The sequence below is a fragment of the Megascapheus bottae genome, chromosome 11 (assembly GCF_031878675.1).
Source record: "Megascapheus bottae isolate mThoBot1 chromosome 11, mThoBot2.hap1, whole genome shotgun sequence".
Taxonomy (NCBI): domain Eukaryota; kingdom Metazoa; phylum Chordata; class Mammalia; order Rodentia; family Geomyidae; genus Megascapheus; species Megascapheus bottae.
In genome coordinates, this window is record NC_143519.1 from 2,555,214 (window position 1) to 2,578,183 (window position 22,970).

A 22,970-nucleotide genomic window follows, 5' to 3' on the forward strand; every position below is an offset into this window, starting at 1 on the left:
CCCCGCCGGTCTCCTTCCCGCGCCCCCTCCTCCTCGGCGGAAGCCGAGAGCCCAATTAATTGAGTCAAAGGAGGGAGGGAAGGGCCCTCCGGGCTGGGTCCGCCCCCGCCCCTCCTCCGCGCCCCTTTTCCCGCCCTGGGTGGCATCTCCGCCGCCCGCATCCACAACGAGCCCCTGATTAATGAAGCCCGCCCGGCCCCCGCCGTGCCGGGCCCGGGCCTCCGCGGAGGGGGAGGGGACGGCGGGAAACACGGCCCCGGGGAGGGGGCGGGGCGGGGGCGCCGGGCCCGCCTCCCCCGAGCGCCGCGCCCATTGGCGGCGCGCGCCGTCCGTCCGGGGCCGCGGCGCCAATGCGGGGCGGCGGGGCGGGGCGTCCGCGCCGTGTGTGCCTGCGTAACGCCGAGTCACATGTTGTTTTGCTCTTCTTAGTTCAGTCACTCGGTGCGCGATGTGTTACTCACTGTGCGGCGGGGACCGCGACGAGCCCAGGTCGCCGTTGGGAGCGGCGGCGGCCCCGGCGGCGGCGGCGGCGCAGACCCCGAGCGTCCGAGCGCGCCTCGTCCTCTCTCCGCGCGGCGCGGCGACAGCACCGGTGCGGCGGCGCGCGCCCTAGGCTCGGCCCCGCAGCTCGGAGACCCCGACTCTCGGCCCAGCTAGCGAGTCCCCCGGCGCCGAGGCAGCGATCGCGGGCGGACCCGGCCGGGGGGCGGCCACCGCCCGCTCCCGGCATCCTCGGGACCCGCGGAGCGCGCTGCGCCACCGAGCCGCGCGGGCCCGCTCCGACCCCTCCCCACCGCCGGGGCCCGGAGGGACGCGTGCTCGGCCGAGCGGGCCGGGCGGGCGACGGGTGGCGGGGAAGCCGCCCCCGCCCGCGCCCCTCCGCCCTCCGCCAGCCTCGCCGGGCCGGCCCGGGCGGCGCGGCCTGAGCGGCCGGCGATGGCGAGCCCTCCGCTGCCCGGGTCCCCCGGGCCGGCGGGCGGCGACGGCCCGAACCTCAACCACAACAACAACAACAACAACAACCAGAGCGTGCGCAAGTGCGGCTACCTGCGCAAGCAGAAGCACGGCCACAAGCGCTTCTTCGTGCTGCGCGGCCCCGGTGCGGGCGGCGACGAGGCCCCGGCCTCGGCGGGCGGGGGGTCGGCGCCGCAGCCCCCGCGGCTCGAGTACTACGAGAGCGAAAAGAAGTGGCGGAGCAAGGCGGGCGCCCCGAAGCGGGTGATCGCGCTGGATTGTTGTCTGAACATCAACAAGCGCGCCGACGCCAAGCACAAGTACCTGATCGCCCTCTACACCAAGGACGAGTACTTCGCCGTGGCCGCCGAGAACGAGCAGGAGCAGGAGGGCTGGTACCGCGCGCTCACCGACCTGGTCAGCGAGGGCCGCGCGGGCGCCGGCGACGCGGCCAGCGCCGGCTCCTGCAGTGCCTCCCTGCCCGGCGCCCTGGGCGGCTCTGCCGGCGCGGTGGCCGGCGACGACAACTACGGCCTCATCGCGCCCGCCACGGCCGCCTACCGCGAGGTGTGGCAGGTGAACCTGAAGCCCAAGGGCCTGGGCCAGAGCAAGAACCTGACGGGCGTGTACCGCCTGTGCCTGTCCGCGCGCACCATCGGCTTCGTGAAGCTCAACTGCGAGCAGCCGTCGGTGACGCTGCAGCTGATGAACATCCGCCGCTGCGGACACTCGGACAGCTTCTTTTTCATCGAGGTGGGGCGCTCGGCGGTCACGGGCCCCGGGGAGCTGTGGATGCAGGCTGACGACTCGGTGGTGGCGCAGAACATCCACGAGACCATCCTGGAGGCCATGAAGGCGCTCAAGGAGCTTTTCGAGTTCCGGCCGCGCAGCAAGAGCCAGTCGTCGGGGTCGTCCGCCACGCACCCGATCAGCGTCCCCGGCGCGCGCCGGCACCACCACCTGGTCAACCTGCCGCCCAGCCAGACCGGCCTGGTGCGGCGCTCGCGCACCGACAGCCTGGCCGCCACCCCTCCCGCCGCCAAATGCGGCTCCTGCCGGGTCCGCACGGCCAGCGAGGGCGACGGCGGGGCGGCGGCGGCGGCGGGGGCCGGGGCTGGGGGGGCGGCGGCGGGCAGACCGGTGTCGGTGGCCGGGAGCCCGCTGAGCCCCGGGCCGGTGCGCGCGCCCCTGAGCCGCTCGCACACCCTGAGCGGCGGCTGCGGCGGCGGCGGGCGCGCGGGCCGGGCGGCGCCGGTGCCGGCAGGGGGCGCGCTGCAGCACAGCCGCTCCATGTCCATGCCCGTGGCGCGCTCGCCCCCCGCCGCCACCAGCCCCGGCAGCCTGTCGTCCAGCAGCGGGCACGGCTCGGGCTCCTACCCGCCGCCCCCGGGCCCGCACCCGCCCCTGCCGCACCCGCTGCACCTGCCCCCCGGCCAGCGCCCCTCCAGCGGCAGCGCCTCCGCCTCGGGCTCCCCCAGCGACCCGGGCTTCATGTCCCTGGACGAGTACGGCTCCAGCCCCGGTGACCCCCGAGCCCCGTGCAGCCGCCGCAGCGACACGCCGGAGTCGATCGCAGAGACGCCGCCCGCCCGGGACGGCAGCGCGGGCGAGCTGTGCGGGTACATGAGCATGGACCGGGCGCCGGGGCCCTGCGGCCGCCCCTACCGCCGGGTGTCGGGGGACGGGGCCGACCCGGACCGCGGGCTGAGGAAGAGGACCTACTCGCTGACCACGCCCGCCCGGCAGCGGCCCGCGCCGCAGCCCTCCTCCGCCTCCCTGGACGAGTATACCCTGATGCGGGCCACCTTCTCCGACAGCTCCGGCCGCCTCTGCCCGCCCTTCCCGGTGTCCTCGCCGCGGCTGGCCTACCATCCCTACCCCGAGGACTACGGGGACATCGAGATCGGGTCCCACCGCGGCTCCGGCAGCCACCTGGGGGCGGACGACGGCTACATGCCCATGACCCCGGGCGCCGCGCTGCTGGGGCCCGCCGCGCTCCCGGGGGTCGGCAGGCTGGGCGGCCGGGGCGACGACTACATGCCCATGAGCCCCACCAGCGTGTCGGCCCCCAAGCAGATCCTGCAGCCCCGCGCTGGCCCCGCCTCCGCGGGCGCCGCCGCGCCGCCCCCCGCGGGCGCCGCCGGGCCCCTGCGCGTCCAGGCCGCCGGCCGCGCCTTCCTCGGGGGCGGAGGCGGCAAGGCGGGCTCCCCGGCGGCCGAGAGCTCGCCGGACGACAGCGGGTACATGCGCATGTGGTGCGGGGCGCGGCTGCCCTCGGAGAGCGCCGAGCCCAAGCTGCTGCCCGACGGGGACTACCTCAACATGTCCCCCAGCGAGGCGGGCCCCGCCGGCACGCCGCCCGACTTCTTCGAGGAGGCGCCCCGCGCCGCGCCCGCCGGCTTCGTCTACGGCTCCCTGCCCCGCGCCCACAGGGGCCCCGCGTGCGCCTGCGGCGGCGACGGCGACCAGTACGTGCTCATGAGCTCCCCCGCGGGGCGGCTCGCGGAGGAGGAGCAGAGGCCGCGGCCCCGCGCCGCCCCGGCCGCGCCCCCGCCCGCCAGGCCCGCCGGCCGCCCCGAGGCCCTGCCCAGCCCGCGCGCCCGGGCGGTGCGGCCCACGCGCCTGTCCCTCGAGGGGCTGCGGACGCTGCCCAGCATGCGCGAGGACCCGCCGCCCGAGCCGCGCAGCCCCGGCGAGTACGTCAACATCGACTTCGGCGAGGGGGGCCCGCGCCTGTCCCCGCCCGCGCCGCCGCGCCTGGCCTCGGCCGCCTCGTCCTGCTCGCTGCTGTCGGCGGGCAGCCCGGCCTCCTCCTCCCTGGGCTCGGCCACCCCGGGCACCAGCAGCGAGAGCCGGCAGCGGTCCCCGCTCTCCGACTACATGAACCTGGACTTCGGCGGCGCCCGCGGCGGGGACGCCCTGCTGTCCCCGGAGGCCGCCTCCCCCTGCCCACCCCTGCCGCCCCGGCCCCCGGCCTCCCCGTCGGCCCCGCAGCCGCCGCCGCCGCCTCCGCCGCCGCCCGGGGAGCTCTACCGCCGGCCTCCGCCGCCGGCCTCCGCCAGCGCCCCGGGCGCCGAGCCCCCCGAGCCCGGCGACCACGGCGGCGACTACACCGAGATGGCCTTCGGCGTGGCCGCCACCCCGCCGCAGCCCATCGCCGCCCCCGCCAAGCCGGAGGGCGGCCGTGTGAGCAGCCCCACGTCGGGCCTGAAGCGGCTGAGCCTGATGGAGCAGCTGTCGGGCGTCGAGGCCCTGCTGCAGGCCAACCCGCCCGCCGCCGCCGACCCGCACCGCGGCGCCAAGGTCATCCGCGCCGACCCGCAGGGCGGCCGCCGCCGCCACAGCTCCGAGACCTTCTCCTCCACCACCACCGTCACCCCGGTGTCCCCGTCCTTCGCGCACGCGCCCAGGCGCCACAACTCGGCCTCGGTGGAGAACGTGTCCCTGCGGAAGGGCGGCGAGGGCGCGGCGGGCGCGGGCGATGCGCCTCCCCCGGGCCCGGGGCCGGCGGCTCCGCAGGCCCGGCCGTGGACCCCGGCGCAGGCCGGGGTCGGGACTGGCTGCCCCTTACGCAGAGAGGCCTCGGCCGGCTTCCAGAGCAGCCTCAACTACATCGCCATCGACGTGAGGGATGAGCCGGGGCTCCTGCCGCCGCCACCGCCCGGAGACAAGAGCTGGGGCCGCACCCGGAGCCTCGGGGGCCTCCTGAGCGCCGTGGGCGGCGGCGGCCCCGGCCCGGGCGGCCTGCCCGGGGCCAGCGCCTACGCCAGCATCGACTTCCTGTCCCACCACTTGAAGGAGGCCACGGCCGTGAAAGGTGAGGAGGCCCCCGACCCCGGGCCGGGCCAGGCGGCGGCGGAGGGCGGGCGGGCACGGGGGGGGGGGGGACCTGGTCCCGAGCGCCAGGGCTCGGGCCCCCAAAGAGCTCGTGGGGACATCGGGGTGGCCTGGAGGTTGAGGTGACGCCCTCCCCGAGGCGGCAGACGCAGCCTTCTCGTGTCCCCACCTCTTGGCACTAAGGAATCACCAGGTAGGCCCGGCAGAGCTCCACGGTGAAGCCTGTCCAGACGGGGACAGTTAGGGGCTGCTAGGAAAGGACCCGAAGGAACCAGCTTCTTCCTCTTGTGCCTTGGCTGAACCCAGGACGTCGCTGGTGAGCCAGGAGGTCCCGGAGAGCCCTTGGTGCGTCTGGTCGTGCGTCCGCCGGGCGCCGGGGGCTGTACGAGTGTGTGGCCCCCGGGTGGTTCACACCTGGAGGGCCCAGAGGGGGAACACATTTTTAAACGTGTCAAGCTGTCTTCAAATTCTCCATCTTCCTGCCTCAGCCTCCCCAGTGCAGGGATTCGAGGCGTGCGTCCTGGAGCGTGCCGTCTCTAATTCCTTTGGTTCTGTGCGGAGACACCAGGGCAGCCCTTTCAGAAGCGCAGACCCTGTGACAGTTCATCATGAGCTGGTGTTTCTCACGGTAGCCTGGTGGTTTAAACGTGCAGCCAGGTTTCAGGATCAAGAAGCAGAGCTAAGACAGAGCCACAGGCTTTTCCAAGAACAGTTAGGACAGGAGGCTGCTTGGTGCTGCAACTATCCCATTAACTGTCCATGAGCAACCAGAGACGTGTGTGCTCTTTCTGCAACTGGCCGGCCCTTCTGGCTGCCCCGCACTGAGAGTGGAGTGTATGGGGAGGAAGGAGGAGCTGGGGGGTTGTGAGTTCTGTAGCTGGGGCTCCCAGGTGTTTGCAGGCCAGGCTGTGGGAATGGTTCCCTGTCACTGGTACTGGTAGATGCTGTGCTGTCTGCTGGTCTGAAGGGAGCACTGAGTGACAGAAGGGATGATGGGATGTCCTGCGGTTCCATATGCCTTTTGTTTGTAAATTGAGCACACCCGATTAATGCCTCTGAAGTCCAGCTTAGATGATCTAAAATGCAGGCAGCGTGCCCTTTGTTCTATTTCATTTTTATTAAGACTGTAGCGTGGCAGAGGAGAAGTCAGATGGAATGATCAGATTTAGGGCCTTAGAGGTTGTTGCAGTGTTCTCATCAGGGAAATTCAGCTGAAGGTCACTTTGCTTGGAGTCACGTTAGAATTGCCGGGGTGCCAAGGAGTTAAAGGGCTAGCTGCCATCCAGGCCACGGGCGGTGTAAACAGAGCAGCGTGGACCAGGAGGGGGAAGGAACGCGAGAGCTTGCGCATGTGTGCCCCACACACACATATATACACACATCTGTGGTGTGTCCACGTGGGCATGCATCACGGTGGGATGGGATGAGCCAAGTTTCTCTGCTTCTCATCAGAGGTGCAGGCTGAGACTGGAGCACCTTGAGACTGGAGCACCTTTCTGTCTTGATGAAGGGACAGCTGGAACTCACTGGGCTGAGGGGGCCATGGGGCAGGAGTGTGACTTCTCCAGTGGAAGCTAGGCTACAACCCAGCCCACAAACGTAATAGGACTCAAGGCCTCTGAACCACTGTGTCTCAGCGAAGAATTCCATTGTAGATGGCTTTTTGTAGAACAGTGAGGATTCTGGTCTTGACTTTGTCCTACGTAAGGTTTCTCCATAGGCATACAGTTGCCCTCCACTATGGAATTCACACTTCTAAAGTCTAGACAGCAGTTGGCTTGCGTGTTCCATGCTGAAGAGAGGTCGTTTTAGTTGCTGGCTGCTTTTTTGGGGTTATTATCTATGGTAAATAGCCTTATGAGAAGAAGAAAGACTAAGCTAAATTGAAAAGATTTGTCTCGTGCCAACACATGTTGAAAAGAAGACATGTAGATCAAATTGGGTTTCTAGAAAATGACTTCAGAGAACAGGAGAAAGGGAGCTGATGGAATGTTCTTTTCTCTTGAGCCAAAGAGGACATTTAGAAACTCTGAACATTGACATGCAGGTAGAAATTCTATTTGCTGGGCTTACCTATTAAAAGTTTTCCATAGATGAGTGTCCTTGGGGGAAACTGATTTTATAAAGTCCAACTTAAAGTGCTTTGTGGCGGGGGGGAGAGGGTAGCAAGAAATGGGCTTTGTTTTGCCCTAACTCCTAGACATTTGCAGCCAAATCAGCCCCAGATCAAACCTTGTCAATGCCTGGGAAGCAGAATTGGGGGGAGGAAGGTTTAGTGTTTGCCCAATTATAGCAGAATTGGAAAGGAAAACAGTGCCAATTGGAAAGCCAGCACACCTTGATTGTATGTGTATACATATGGTGTACATATGTGTGCTTACATCCATGTGTAGTCCAGAGTAATCAATTTATGCTTACTATCTTATTGGTCATGTGTTTCATGTATCTGTGTATAGAAAATCCTGATCAATCTGTAGGATTTTGTGGTGGTTTAGAAACTAAAAATAATGTTATTGAATGTCTTGTGTTTGAAAGCACCTCCTTAAAATTACTTTTATTTTTTCATGAAGATTCTAGGTTGATATGGTTCCTGAAAACATTATGTTAGTTTATCCTTACTAATGGGCTTTTTATTCTAAAATTGGTTTATTTGTGTGTAGCAAACAGATTAGATAGGAACTACAAAAAGTATCTGTTTTTAAATTTTGCTTGATATAAAAAAGGACTATCCACTCATATCTTAGTGTAAAAAGAGTCTGAAATTAAGTGTTTCCAAAGGAAGAGTCAGTATTGGAATTCTTATCTGGAAAGTATTGCCTCTCAAAGCTGTAGAGACTGTGTGCTCAGAGAAGCCTGGTGAGCTCCGGGCACTGCATGGCCTCCTGGCTTGCTTTGGGAGCTGCCCCTGGCTGGGTGGCTGGAAACTTGGTGCAGGGCTGTCCCCGCCTTCCCCCTCCCCGTGCCCCAGGAGACAGCCAGGGTGCTTGAGAAAACACACAGGCTTTCCTGAATGAAAGTCACGTGGCTCGTTCTCTTTCCTTTATTGAAAGAGAAACCTTGACGAAAATAGTACTTCAGAGACGGAAGAGGCAGAGTGCGTGGCGCCAGACAGCCAGGTTCCTGGCTGCTGCTCTCGAGGCTGTGACTGGGCAAGCTGCTCCTCCCCTGCTTCTGGATTTCTGTGAAGTGGGGTGATTCTAACCCTTCTCTCGTCCTGTCCCTAGAGCCCCTTGAGAGAGAGTGGAGGTCCTAAGCACCAGATGTGTCTGACAACAGTTAGGCTCTGATGCTGAGCTGAAGACAGTTCTGGGGGCAGCAGATGAGGCCAACACCTGTACCCCCTGAAATGCTAACCTTTGCACTGCTCTGCACGAACCTTCAAGCTTAGTGGGAATGGTTGTGCCCCCTGCTTCCCCAAGCCTCCCCCCTCCCCCCAGTTAGCCTCAGGTTTCTTCATAGAGCTAGGTGTAGGCCTGGCAGAGTGGTAGATTCTTTGCACATGTGAAAGGCTCTGGGTTTGGTCACCAGCCAACAAAATAAAACAAAACAAAACAAGATCTGTTCATTGAAAACTCTGGAAAGTAACAAAGTAGTGTTTTACATTACGTAGTAGAATAACAATGCAGGAAAACAGTGCCTGGTTCCTGACCCATATTCAAAGCCCATTTTGGATTCCCTTTGAGGATTTGTTGCCTGTTGGAGAGCTCTTGACAAGATCAGAATATATAATCGGAGCATACATTTAGGAAAACCTGGGTGAGGCTTACTGGAGAAGAGCAGGATAAAAGGGTGGCAGAGCCCTGAACTTCCCTGGCTTTGTTGTCTGGGGTTGGTTCCACTCTGTCTTCACCAAAGGGTCACAGCATAGTTTTGTGTTGTAGCACTGAGCCGTTTGGTTGTCAAAATAGAGAAGGAACATGTTTAGCTGTTTTGTTCTTCTACCCCCAAAGAGGAATTTTGGTAGATAGTGTTGGGTTTTCTTTAGCAGGATCTGTGTTATAATGGCGCTCTTTTTTGAGAAGAGAAGGGCTGGCAGAAGTCTTAATGACAGCATGGGTATAATGGCTTTCTGTTAAAATTCCCACTAACTGCAGTTCTGTGCAAGCCCAGTTCCAGGAGCAAGGTAACGTGTGGTATCAGATCTGGCAAGTGGAAAGCCTTTTTTGTCTTGTTTTGTTTTGTTTGTAGGGTAGCAGAATCCAGTGTTCTCATTTCACCTTAAAAACTGAAGGGGAAATGTAACTTTACTCTTATCTGCTTTGCCAAGTCCAGAGCGGGAAATTGGGAGAGGGCAGCCGAGCCCAGCCCAGTTAGCCCCTCTGGGGTCATGGCGGGGAGAGGGCGGACGTCTCTGCAAGTTGTGTCTGTAGACCAGCAGGAGTAAAACAGACATTTCTGTAGATGCTGGCAACACATTTTCATTAGCACAGTAAAATTTGCATCTTTAGGTGAGGGGACTGACCAGGTTCAGTGAGAAACATTTTCTCTACCTGGGCCTGGTGTCAATTTTTTGTGGTTTGTGTGTGTATTTGTCGTGAGGGTAGAGGATACTGGCCTGCATACTGCTGCTTGGTTTCTGGAGGTTGGGCGGGAGAAAGAATGGAGGTTAGTGGTGGCTGAGGGTTACCCAGTGTCTTTCAGGACAGCGACCAGGACTGGCATGGAACGTGCACTGAGATAAGCAGCCCCAGTGGAGGTTGGGCAGGGAAGGCTCGGCGGGATGTGCCTGTGCCAGGAGCTCACCCTGTAAATAGTGTAAACGATGCCAGATAGGTCTGTGCCTGCTGGTCTTACTTCTTAAATGACTGCTGAGGTGGAAGTGGATTAAAACTTACAAGCTGTGTGCCAAATGGTAAAATAGCCAGCTTAGTACCCCAGGTTTCTTTGCTAGGCTAGAATGATACTAAGTGTGCAAAAGAAACATGGTTACTTTGGACACTGAGTCTTTAAACTTTCTATTCCTTTCTTAGGCCGTAGTCCATACTTTTGCTTGAAGTTTTATGAAATGTTTGTTGCTGAAATTTGGAATACTTGTTCCAATGTTTTGCTCTATGGACAGACTTTAAAGATAAATGGTTACATGCAGGTGCTGTGTCAGTGCTGGGTCTTTGGTGTTCATGTATAAAGAGTATTGACGCTGATGGGGTGTACCCTGTGTGTGCATCTGTGTATTATTGTGTGTGTGCACGCATGCATGAGCACAGCATTTAGGGTTTGGACTGCTGAGCTACACTTCTAGCCATTTTTGTTCTGTTTAATTTCGAGATAGGGTCCTGTTCAGGTCACTGCTGGCCTTTTACCTTCAACCTGGCTATTTCTGTTGAGAACTTTTTTTTTTTTTTTGCCTCAACCCATGATCCCAATTTCAGTTTCTGAGTAGCTTGGATTATAAACAAGAAGAACCAGCCCTTGGCTTGAGGATGGTAGGGTGTATATGCATTCTTGTGTGTGTGTATGTGTGTGTTTCATTCACTCACAGTCCAAGAGGCAAAAATGTTTTTCCTTATAAATGAAACTCAAAAACTAATGATGGATTTTGTGACCCATTTGAAACTTGATACTATATCTCAAGCATAATTATGATTTTACAGTTAGATAAGTGATCTATTTATATGAAACTGGTACTTATACTTGAGTGAATTTTTATGCTACATTAAGTTCTGGGTTTCTCAAAGCATAAAAATAGTTATTACGATATGATTTTGTTACCTTAAAATCCATGTGCTTGAGTTAAGAACAGTTCGTGCTTTTGTGTGGGAGAATGTGCAACTCAACATTGAATACTTGTGACTATGAAATGCCCCCTCTCTATGAACTCTGGACTTAAATTAGGTCATCTTTAGCCACCAAAATGTGCCACTAACAATCCTGAAACTTGGTGCCTGGTTAACAGTTTTGAAAGAATCGTTGAAGTTGGGTGCCATCGAGCCAGTCTTTGGGTCTGTAATGAAACGTGATTCCATTGCACAAAGAACTTGGGTAAAATTCGGAAGGTTCTTTGCCTTTCTTCATGGTGTGAAGATATTTCTAAACGTGATTACAAAACAACTTACGATGTGAGCAGAACCAGCTGACTTCCCATTTTGGGGAGGACTCTTTATCTCAGAGAGGTCACTGAGCAGGGGGAGTGCTGGCTTCTTTCGTGTCACAGTGAGCCCTGGGATGAGTGCAGACCACAGTGACAGGAGGACCTGCTGAGGACCTGTGCGTCCGAGGAAAGGTGGCATCGTAGGAAAGCCCTCGGTTTCATAACCAGTTTTACGCCTGCCAGTGAGCAGAGCTTAGGATTTTCTGTTACCTCCAGGGCTTCTGTTTTGCTAGTGAAATTCCGACTTCATGACTGAGGTTGGTGAGGGACCAGCCCTGCTTCCCAGAACTCTGGGTCTACAGAGCCGTGTCTTCTAGTTCTCTAGCTGTTGTAAAATAAATTTTAGTAAAGCACACTGGACATTTGGCAAGATGCCCCCACCCTAAGTCCATTAAAACTCATCCAACTCGGTGTGGTGACAATCTGAAAAATACTAACAAACACACGCCAGGGCACTTGAGGGCATGATGGGGCTGGAGGCACTGACATAATGTACCTTGCTTATTTTAAGGTTGTGAAAACAGAGGCCCAGGAACTTGGTGTCTTATTCAAGGTCAGCAATGTCATGAGGGTAGAGTTGTTTGTAAATATTGTGAGAAGAGTTGCAGAGAGCTCTTGAGTCTTCTGTGACCCTGGCTGACTCTTCTCCAGGATGCAGCCTGCTCCCTCAGGACAGAGCCTGCCCTTCTCCGGGAAGCAGTTGAGAAGGCTCTGTGGAAGTCAAGCAGAAGGGAACGAGCCCAGCAGGACGTGGGCGTCCATCTTGGAAAGGAAGGGGGCTTCTGCATGGGATCCCGGGGTGAAAGGCAGCAGAGGGTGGAGGAGTTAGGAGGACTCTTGGTCACCTGCTTTTTTAAAGGGGGACAGTTTTGAGGTAGTTGAGCTGGAAAGGCACAGGTCCCCTATGTTGTGGCTGCCTCCTGGGTCTTGGTGGGTGGGAGAGCCTCTCACTCCTCATCACACACAAGTCCATTAGTGCAACAGGAGGCATTCACCTACTTAGTGGCAAGCTTATCTGAGAACTAACCAATTTAGAATCTGCCTAAGGACCAAATAAGTCATCAGTTGTTACTGCGTGCTATCTTCAGAGAAGACCAGCTCCCCACCCCCTTTCTAAAGATCCTTTGACATTTTAATTGAGAGGAAAAGTCGTCTCACTGGTTATGTACGTAAAAGAAATGGTTCCATGCAAACTTAGTTGGACCAAGTGACTCTCTTCTGTCCCATTTTTTTTTTTTAATGTGACTAGAAACCCATTTCCACAGGAATGCTTGAACAAAGATAAAACTCATAGGATGTGCCGTGCTTTAAAGCACACAGCAGGTGAGTGTGTGCCTGGCATGTGATGGGTTGCTTGACCAACAATGGCTATCACTGAAGTGTGCTGTTTTTCTAGAAGGTGGCAGCCCAGGGTCTCCTGCTGTGGTGAGCTGTGAGTGCAGCCAGCCACCTGAGCTCTGGAGGAGGAGCCTCCCCTCCCACCCGTGCAGGGCAAAGCAGGGATCTGCTGCTGGGTGAGGCACCGGGGAGCTTCTCCCTCTGCAGGACAGTGTCAGGCTCAGCTGCCCCCCTCCTTGAATAATGGGGTTTATTGAGAAAACGAATTGGAATTAAGGGAGCAGAGGTCTTCCGCTCCTCAGCACACCCTCCTGTGCCAGCTGCTGAGTCCTCTGGATACCTGACTCTGTAGGGGGCCTGAGGCTGTGGACTGAAGATGGGCTGATGTTGGTGGTGCTGTGAGTTTCCAGGTGTGACCATGCTGGTCCCTAGCCTGGCCGCATCCAGATCTCACTCAGTCCCTCAGGCCTTGGGCTTCCCCTGATGGATGGGTAAATAGGAGAACTGTGAACCCAGGAGGCAAGTCTTGGAAACAGACCAAGACATCCTTCCTAAACTTAAAACCTACACAAACGATGCTTTGGAAACTGAACTTGAGTCCGATTAGACGGGGAGGGGATTACGCTGTGCCCACAGCTTGTTTGGAGATGAGGAATGGAGGTGCTGCGACCCCCCCCCCCCCCAGGAAGGCCTGGAGAAGAGCCTCCAGCTTCTACTGTGGCACTCCTCCCCAGTGACAGGCTCCTGAGCCCAGCACCTTCTGTTTTTTCTGAGTTGACAGGAGGCATTCCTTTTTCCTCTCTTCTTTCCTACCTAAACTAGGACCTGACATTTACATCTGGAGCAGAGTAAATCCACGCACCCTTCCAGTTACCTTTGCCAAATTGATTTGGTGAAACTTGTAGGAAGCACTTGAGCCCCATTGTCAGGTAGCATGGGATGCACAGCCCCCTCCAGAGAAGTGTGTATGTTTTAGCAGATGCCAGGGCCACAGCCCTTCCAAAAGGGAAGGAGAAGTAACTCAGAAAAGGAACTGAGCTCACAGGGCAGGCAAAAAAAAAAAAAAAAATGAAGCCAGGTACTGGTGGCTCATGGCTCTAATCCAGGCTACTCAGGAGGCTGAAATCTGGGAGCTGTAGAAATGCCATTGAAACTTATTTCCAGCAAAAAGCTGAAAGTGGAGTTGTGGTTCAAGTGTTAGAGTGCCAGCCTTGAGTGAAACAGAAACGCCAGGCAAGAGCAGGAGGCCCTGAGTTCAAACCCCAGTATAGTCCCAAAATTAAAGTTCAAACTTTAATGAACTGGGATGCGATACTAGATACAGAAATAACACATTTGCAAACACTTTTGGGATTTTGACAAGTGATTCTTTTTTAAAGATAGCATGGTGCCAGCTCTCCCTGCGTTAGTACTCCTGGGATACCACCTGTAGCTTTGTTAATCAGCAGTGCTGGCAGTATATGGTCTTGGTTCCACGTACATAATCACTGCAGTAAATACCTGTGATTTCCTTGGTGTCCTGAGTTCTAGAATTCAGGCTAGGAGTGTTGACTTGTGGTTCCCTGAGTACCCAGAATTCATCGGTCCTCTGCTGATGGAGGGAAACAGTGCAGTGCAGTTGACATCCTACATCGGTATACAGGGAGTCCCTGATGCTGGTCCAGGTGCAGGGGCAGAGAGGAAATGTAGTGGGGTCTTTGGAGCATTGCCCCACGCAGCACTGCCCCAGAGAAGAGTCTTCTGAGTATCCTGGTCGGCCCTGGAGAGGGAGCGAGGTGAGGCAGGGCGGCCCGGGCATAGCGCAGGCCTTGGGCAGGATGCCCAGCCACTCAGGCTCCCCACCTGTTCCGGGTGGAGATGGGCACCGCTTCGTGGAGGCCTCCTCTCTTATCTCACAGCCTCCGTCTTCCCTTACCTCATGGCACATGGTGGCACCCAGGCCTGTGGGTTTGTGAGCCCCCTCTCCCACCCTGAGGTCTCCTGGCTGCCTTTGACTGCCCCGACTTTCCTGCCTTCCTCTGTTCAGGATATCCTGTGCCACGGCATCCAGCCCAGCCTTGGGTAAAGAGCAGACAGACATGTAGGTTTATAGCTCCTAGTAGAGTTATAGACCAAAACTCAAGGAGATACAGTCGCTACTCACACTTTCATGCACACTGAGTATACAAAATGACGCTCCAGAAAGTTCCTGGCAGTCAGATTTGCTTCCAGGGTGGAGCTTCGGGGGAGCAGCTGCCCTCTTGGGAGGGGGCATAGCGTGCAGAATGGTTGTGGCATCCTCACCACACATGGAGCCCACTCGTGCCTACTCCTGGCTCCCCTCAGCAGGCCACTGGCTGTGCAGGTGGTCAGGACTGAACCCTCCCCGCACTCATAGCTGCCATCTGGGTACCAGGAGAGGGGCAAGGAGCCTGCTGCCTTTGCAGCTTCCAGTTCGGAGTTAATTATGCCAGGGCTTCTTGGCCACTGGTTAGTCAGGTGATGTCATCGCGCTGTAGTTGGGAGAGATGGGGCCATGACAGCCGGTGTACTTGGACACCTGTGGCCAGGGCGCCAGCAGAGGGCTCGGCTGGTCTCCAGAAAGCTTTGTAGTTCAGAGCCCAACATGTGGCTGCACGTAACAGCGTTTGAAGGTGCAGGAAGAAGCCAAGGACACTGGGCATGAGTCACGCTGGTAGTATGCGCTGCTTTATGTGTGAATTGCCACCCATGTGTAATTTGTCTGTGGTGATTGAGTTTTACACTTAGAATCTCATTCTGTAATTTTACTGTGCCCCAACTGGGGGGATTCAGGCAGGGGAGAGAATGTCCCTGTTCTCTTGGGGGCAGGACTTGTGGGACTGGTGGTGTGGTCCCAGGTCCCAGGGCTCCAGCTCCATCCGAGTCTTTCACACAAGCCCACATGGGAGGCAGGTGGTTCTAGGGTGTTGGCTAGGTTGCACTGCGTCACCCTGGCACTTCCAGGGGGCAGCCATGGGTGACCTTTCTTGCACTAGACTTCCCCACACTTCAGTCATCAAGTCCTCCCAAGGAGACAAGGCCGCTGACCTCTTGTTTATAGATACTCTTAAACTATTGAGAATTTACCTCCAGAGCTGTGTGAGTATTCTCAGGAAAGAGGCTCAGGTACAGTAAAAGGAACTCCACAAACATAAACCCCTCCTGTTTACCAAAATCATCACCTCTAGCATAAGAAGTATTAGGTTTTAGATCGGAGGTAGCTACTATGTATGAGTCAAATAATAAATCTTCATAATCAATATATACTCATAGCTTCAATATCACTGATGTCCTAGAGTGAAAACACCATTCACCAGGTACCAGTGCCTGGTCCCCCTGCTGAGATCTGAGGATCACAGTTGAAAGCCAGTTGTAGGCCAGAAAAGTCTGTGCGACTTATTTCCACGTAACCAGCCAAAAAGCCAGAAGTGGAGGTATAGCTCAAGTGGTAGAACACCCACCTCGGGGGGGAAAAAGCCACACAAGAATGTGGGGCCTGCAAGCTCCAGTCCCAGTACAAAAACAAAACAAACTGAAATCTAAGCCATTTGGAGATGGATCTAATTTAAATGCTTATTCCCGTATTTTTTTTTTTTTTTTAGAATGACAGGAGAAATACAAGACCAGGTTTTACCATTTCAAAATACTAACATTGTAAGTCTAGGACTTACCATTTACGTGCTTATAAACCATACTTGCAAAAAAATGTGTTGGGTGTGAGAAAATAATTACATTGGTTATAGGTCGTTGGGAATTTTAATGTAAATTATATTGCTTGCTCCCACGTTCTTACTCCAGCTGAAGGATAGCACTTAGCATCGTGTTCACTTGACCCGGTCGTGAATTTCTGAGCTGATGTGTGCAGCTGCACTGCGCGGAGGGGGGACCAGAGGGGATGTGTGCGGTGCTGGTTGGTGTCTTGGAGTGCTAAGCAGAGCCGAGGAGCCCGAGGTGTGGACTCCTTCTCCACACCATCCCTCCTCCATGTCCTCCTCCTCCTCCTCCTCCTCCTCCTCCTCCTCCTCCTCCTCCTCCTCCTCCATGTCCTCCTCCTCGGACCTCAGGAGTGTCTGTAACAGGATCGCATGGTGTTGGTAGATGTTATCGCCTTTCTGAAGTACGTAGGCTTGCAGATATTTTCCGAAGGATATCAGTTAGACCCAGGTGTGACACAGATGGAAACATACAGTCTTAATTTTGACAAATCACCCATCTCGGCTGCCAGACTACCTGTCAAGGCTCAGATGATAAGTGTCTGGGGCTTCATTGTTACGCAGTGTCTGTCGGAGCTACCTAGCTATATTCAAAGCTGCGGGAGTAGATGACGATGGCTGTTTTCCAATAAAACTTTATTTGTAAGAACAGGCTGCAGGCTAGATTTGGCTCTGCTTTGGCTGACCTCTGTAAGAGGAAAAGGCTTCCATGTTTGGAAGTTGTGTTCAGCTTGTGTTCAGCTTCCCCTTCCTAGACACCACATGGGGTGTTTACTCCAGTGTAAACTGGGACTTAGCTTTGTTTAAGACTAATGCCATGGTGCCAGGTGCTGGGGGCACAGAGATCAGGAAAGCATGGCCAGACTCGTTTTAGCAAAGAAGATGTCTCTAAAGCATTCACACAACACACAGTGTCACTTACGAAGCAGGATCAAATACCAGGTTATTATTTGTGGTGTCCTTTGAGGAGAGTTTTAAGAGAGTAGCACCTGGATTCTTCAAAAAAAAAAAAAAAGAAAAAAAGATCAGATACCTAAAGATGAAGAGTAGAACAGGTTCTTCTGGGTTGGTGGTGAGGAGCGAGCAGGCGGGAGGAAGTCACCTAGGATGGATTGGGAAGAGAAGAGGAAGACGTCACCTTGGGTGGACTGGCAGGGGTGGGAGTCACAGGCACAGATCTGGAAGTTTGAGTACAGCCACACCAGGGACTTGGGTGGTTTTAGGCATTTTAGCTGCACTTGTCACAAAACTAAAGTCTGTGGCTTCATGAATCCACTTGACGGTGGCTTTTAACTACCTTTGGGTTCCCCTAATGCTTGTTCTCCAACATGGCATTATATATTACATAGTGACATTTGTTTGTTTATATTTTACAAAAAGCAAATGATAGGGGCTGGGAGTTGGCCTAGTGGTAGAGTGCTTGCCTAGCATGCACAAAGACCAGTGTTCGATTCCTCGGTACCACATACATAGAAAAAAGCTGGAAGTGTTGCAGTGGCTCAAGTGATAGAGCTCTGGCCTAGAGAACGTCCAAGGACAGCGCTCAGGCCCCAAGTTCAAGCCCCAGGACTTGGGACAAGGGAGAAAAGGAAAGGAAAGGAAGATTTTCCACACTAACTCCCAGCACACCCTCCTGTCTCCCACGGTGGTCACAAGAGCTGAGCAGCTGTTCTCCACTGTTCAGCGAAGTCTAGCAATGAGCCCAGGGCATCAGCTTGCCCCAGGTGTGTCGGGGGAAGGAAGCACACACCATCTCCTCATTTTTCTCCTGCAAGAAGGGAGGAGAGGTCAGAGAGCAAACCCAGACATGGCTTCCATGAAAGGGCAGCTGTCCACTCTCCAGGGCTGTGGACTGGGCAGAGCCTGCTGATGAGATTGAGGTGTAGAGAGGACATTGAAGCCAGTGGTTTCTGGTCTGGGAACCAGTCACTGGGTCTCACACAGAGGATTCAATAGATATTAAAGGCACAAATACCCCTTACTCATTCAGCCTAAGAGAAAATGAGATTGTCTCATCCTGTCCCAGGTTGTGTCATTAACAAGTTTCAACTCGACGCTAGGGAATTTCTAATAGCAGGTATTTGGAGTGGAGTGGTTCTCAGTGTGGGCAGGGAGGGGTGGCGGCCTGCTGTACAAGTCTCTCCCGGGAGCGTGTACATGCGCCCGTCCCCATGGTCACTGCTTCCTCACTCTCCTGTGCTTTCTTTTCAAGGCACTTTTCTCCAGTTTAAAAGAAAGTTGAATGACCGTTTTTCTTAGAATCTCTGGCTTACTTGTTATCACACTCAGCCGTACTTATTTTCCCCTTCTTACAAGAGCTTTTCATGTCCAGTGAAGTAAGGAGATACTACATTATCAGCTTTACTTTTCAAGGAATTCCTCCTGTGACTGAACTTTTATTTCCCCTCCCAATTCTATGTTTAACCTGAAAGGTCTAAACTGGGCCCTGAGGTGGCTTTAGAAATAGTTTTGCATTTACCCCAGGGTTTATTTCTCCAGCTTATCTTTGTCTTTGTCATGAAAAGCAGAATCTTTCTGCATTGCTAACTCAAAGATGTCCTCGTGTGTGGACACACAGCACTCTCTGAATTTACCTCCCAAGAGCTACACTGCCCTCCTCCAGCTCTGCCAAAGCTGGGGGGTGGGGCTATCTCTGGGGTGGTGCCAGGCAGGAGTCTGAAGAGAACCTCAGGCCTGCGGACTGTGTTGTGAACACTGGAATATAAGCTTGAATTCAAACGTGTACAAACACAAATTGAGAAAACCATAATGAAAACACAGGAGTGAGTCAGAATGACTGCCACAGTGACGCCTGGCCTTATTTGCTGGAACAGATTTGCTGTGTGTATTGCTGACACAATCTGGCCTTGGTATTTGCTTGGGTTTTCCCCCAACGTAATTGTGGTTGTGGTGCTGTGATGTCTCAGTATTCTGACACTTCCTCTGGGCATTGTCGGGAGCTTTTCTACTTGTTCCTAACAGTGCCTCAGCTTTTTGTCCCTCCTCCCTTCTTTTTGGGAGTAGAGCCAGTGGGTGAAGCCTGGGGTGGGGCATGTGCTCATTTGCATGGGCTGGTGGGGTTGTAACTGGTTTCTGGGGATTATGGTTATTGACTGGGACCTGCATCCCCGGGGGGATGCACGGACAACTTCTTTTGCCACAAGTTCTTGCTGCTCCAGAAACTCTGGGAGCTTCACAGAGCCATGTCTGAGGCAGAGACGCTTCTTGGGGAGTGATTGTAATCCCGGCCCCACTGCTTTGAGTCTCAGGATCAGCAGCTGTGGGAGTGGACCTGTGAATCCATGTGCACAAGTCTCTTCCAGTGTCTGGGCAGCACCTGAGTTCAAAGGCTGCCTTCCTTCCCAAGCACATACAAGCAACGGCTGTACACCACTCACCTGCTGCTTTTGTGGAATGGACAGAGAATGGATAAATAAATGTGTGCTATAAGCTCAGCTTCAGGAAGCATAAACATTTAAGGCTGAGGATGTCAGGGTGGTAGAAAACACTCCTTTTCTTGTGCAGCATGAACTAGGCCTGGAACTCAGCTTAAGAGACACCAGCTCACACTGAGGAAAGCTACTGTGAATGTCAGTCAGAGCCTTCTGACTTAGGGCCTTCTCTCTGTGAGAAAACATCAACAAAGAAGTTTTAAGCAGTGTCTGCTCCTCCCACCTCTGTCTTCATGAGGACCTGTGTCTGGCCCCATCCAGCGAGCTTCCCCTGGCTTTGTTTTTGCTCGTGGCGTTGGTTCTGCCGGGTTAGTTGTGGGGTCTTAGCAGGTGCCTCAGACCATCCTAAACTGGCGCCTCTGCAGAATGCCAGGGAATAGCAAACGTCAAGAGACCTGGGTCTCGCCCTCTCCCCTCACAGCAGGCGGTCTGCAGGCACTAGGCCTGCTGTGACCTGGTGGGTCACATCTGATGCCTGTGTGTGCAGGAGGATGTATGCTGTCCTGCATCCTTTCTGGGGGCTGCGGTCCCGAACAGGCGTGCTTTGAGTCAGTTTTCTTTTCTCTAAATCTAAGTTGTTGAAAGGCCTTTGAATGAGCAAATGTAGGAGTGAATGATGTCCTTATCGCTTGTTGGGTCTTTCCTTGCTCAGGACTACTGCTTAAAACTTGAAAGTTTTGCGTTGGACACAGCATTTTCTACCTGTAATCTGAGCACTATATTCAGAAAGTGAAGTTTGGGAAGACTGTAGTGCAGAGTCAGTCCCCATCTCAGCCAGTAGCTGGTCTCTGGTATGTGCATGTCACCCCATTGCATGGGGCACTTAAGAGCAGGAGAATCATGGTTCCAGTCAATCCTTGGTGCAAAAAGTTTCTTCAGTTACATCTCAAAAGAAATACCCTAGTTATGGGAAGTAGAAGGGTAGGAGGATACGCTGGGAGGAGTGGCTCCCGTCTGTCATCCTAGCTACTCAGGAGGCTGAGATCTGAGGATCAAGGTTCAAAGCCAGCGCAGGCACAAAAGGACCTGAGACTCTTAACCTCTAGAAAATGGGAAGTGGGGCTTGGCTCAAGGGGGGGGGGTGGTAGCCTTGAGCTGAAGAGCTCAAAGACAACACCCAGGCCCAGAGTGTCAAGCCCCATGGCCCACCAAAAAAAAAAAAAAAAAGAAAACAGAAATAGGGAGATCCCTGTCCCAGGCTATCCTGGGGAAAAAAAGACTATTTCAAAATGACAAGAGTAACAGGGCTTGAGGCATGGAATCAGAGTCTGAACTCAGGATGGACAGAAAAGGCATTGGATCCACAAAGAAAGTGGCATGAATCGGCCAGGTGAGGAAGGCACTGAGGGAAGGTGTTGAGGGCTGGGATAGTGTTTAGCATTACAGGTACATCCACCAGGGAAGAAAATTTACCAGCTTTAGGCCGAGTGTGGCCACGGGCCCATCACCATTACCAACCGTGTTTTCCTGTTCCCTGAAGCAGGGGGACATGTTCACTTCTCAGAGCACCTCCTTGTAGGGAAGGAGCCAGACCCTGCATGGGCCCGGGTTCTTAAACAGAGCTGTGGAGTTTGCTTTGTTCTGGTAGTCATGGCTGAGATCTCTGCTCTCTCTTTCAGAGTGAAGCCCTCGTGGACCTCTACTGCACCACAAGGTGGAAAATTCTGCTCCGAGGAGATGCTCAGCATGCCTCCGACCCAAAGCTGCTTTCACATCTCATTCCCACCCGAGTAGTTCTACCCTTGAAACATCTGTGAACCGTGTTAGACGAGGACCTGACACCACAATCACCTGCCTGCCTCCCTCGCTTGTTCTTCTGTGGGGCATTCATATTGTGCTGTGTGTGTTGCACTTTGTTTTGTTTTATAACTGAATTAGCAGAAGTTCTTCTCCAGCAAATTTGATGTTTCCATTGGCCTCAAGTCGTGGCCAGTGTCGTAATCCCCTCCTCCTCCTCTCATTTTTACAAAGCGGGATGTATCCCTCAGCATGCTGGGAGATTCTCTAACACCCACTAGAGTGGTAACATCTGGTATCGACTGGCTTACATTCAAAGCTACCACAGTCCTACCTCAGTTCAAGGTGAAGCTGGATTGCAGGTTGGGCACAGCGGGGCCGCCTCCAGTGCCCAGGAAGAGGTGAAGTCTAGCCAGGACCCGCCATGTTTACGTGTATACAGAGCCCAGTGTGGGACTGACGTTTCTCCACCGAGTGAAATCTGGGATTGGACTTGGAAGATGGATTGTAATGATTATTCAGTGTAACCGAAGCAACCTGCTTTTGAAAATCATCAACTTTATGGGTCTGGGTGGGGGCTGGGAGGGGGGTGACTTACCTCTTTGTGACTTTGACTGGCTTGTTGAACCTTCTCCGTGTAGACGTTTGTGTAGGTACTTCAAATCACAAACGCCTTTTCTCCTATCCAAGAGCTCAGACGTCTCTGCTGTCCTGCATCTGGATCTGCATTTCTGTAACCAAAAACTCACGTAGGCATGCTCGCAGCTCAGCTGGTTTTAAATGTATTACCTTTCACATAATGGTATTTTGTTGGTCAATAAGGCTGCCCTAAACAGAGAGGGAGGGAGGGAGAGAGAGAGAGAGAGAGAGAGAGAGAGAGAGAGAGAGAGAGAGAGAGAGAGAGAGAGAGAGAGAGAGGAAGGGCGGGAGGGGGGAGGGAGGATGAAAAGAGTCATTCCAGCCATTCTGCCATTAGAGAAACGAGGAGAGAAGCTGAGGCTCCCTTGCTCCGTGCTCAGTGTTTTAAGGATCTTGATCTTGTAGCTGTCACCAGGACTGCTGAGCTTCCCTGCAGAGCATCTGCCAGCCTGCCGCTCCTGATACACCAGGAGGCACCCTGCCCCAGTGCCTGTCTGCCTGACAGTCCCCTAGAGGCTGCACTGATGCCTGGAGATTGAGTTGTTGTGTTTTTTTTTCCTTTAATTATTGGTTTTGCTGTTGTTGAAAATATATATAAATATATAGAGATATATCACTATAGAATAATGCATTAATGAAATGAGACTTTCTAGAGGAAGACCAAAAAATTCAAATGTCTTAAAAAATATATATATGTAATGGCAATGCAAAAGTCTTCCTGCTTCTGTGTGAACTCTTAGAACAGAGGATTGTATTGCAAGACAAAGTTGAATGTAAAGTGATCCCGAGCTTTGAGGTTTGGCTTTTCTGAGATGACACAGCGTAGCAGTGCGCAGGCCATACATACCCTGTCAGTTTGAAGGTCAATTGCAGTGTATGCTATGCTTTATTCAGATGTATAAAGTCTGAAGTTCTGTTGCATTGTGGGACAGTAGGAATCGGTGGGCGGTACCTGCTGTGTGGCTGTCCAGGTGCAGAAGACTGAACTCAGCACAGGGCTTTCTGGTTGCAGTGTGTGGACCTGCAGGTTTCCACTGGACACAGAGGGCTCGTGTCCCTACTGCGCCTGAACACACCGATGCTATACTGAATTTTCCTCTATCCTGTACATTTCAAAACGAAATAAAAGGCATATGCAATATTTACATTTTTAATTTAGTTTACAGAAATGAACCAAAATGTATAAATGTTATGTTTGCTAAAACTTCACAC

At 54.6% G+C, this 22,970-nt stretch overlaps 1 protein-coding gene across 1 annotated transcript; it reads left to right on the forward strand.

Moving 5' to 3' along the window:
* Positions 1-662: 662 nt before the first annotated feature.
* Positions 663-22,017, forward strand: Irs2 (insulin receptor substrate 2). The gene is made up of 2 exons (XM_090341885.1): positions 663-4,771; positions 21,002-22,017. The coding sequence occupies exons 1-2, from the start codon at positions 937-939 to the stop codon at positions 21,004-21,006; spliced, it is 3,840 nt and encodes a 1,279-aa protein (XP_090198011.1). The 5' UTR covers positions 663-936; the 3' UTR covers positions 21,007-22,017.
* Positions 22,018-22,970: the final 953 nt, after the last annotated feature.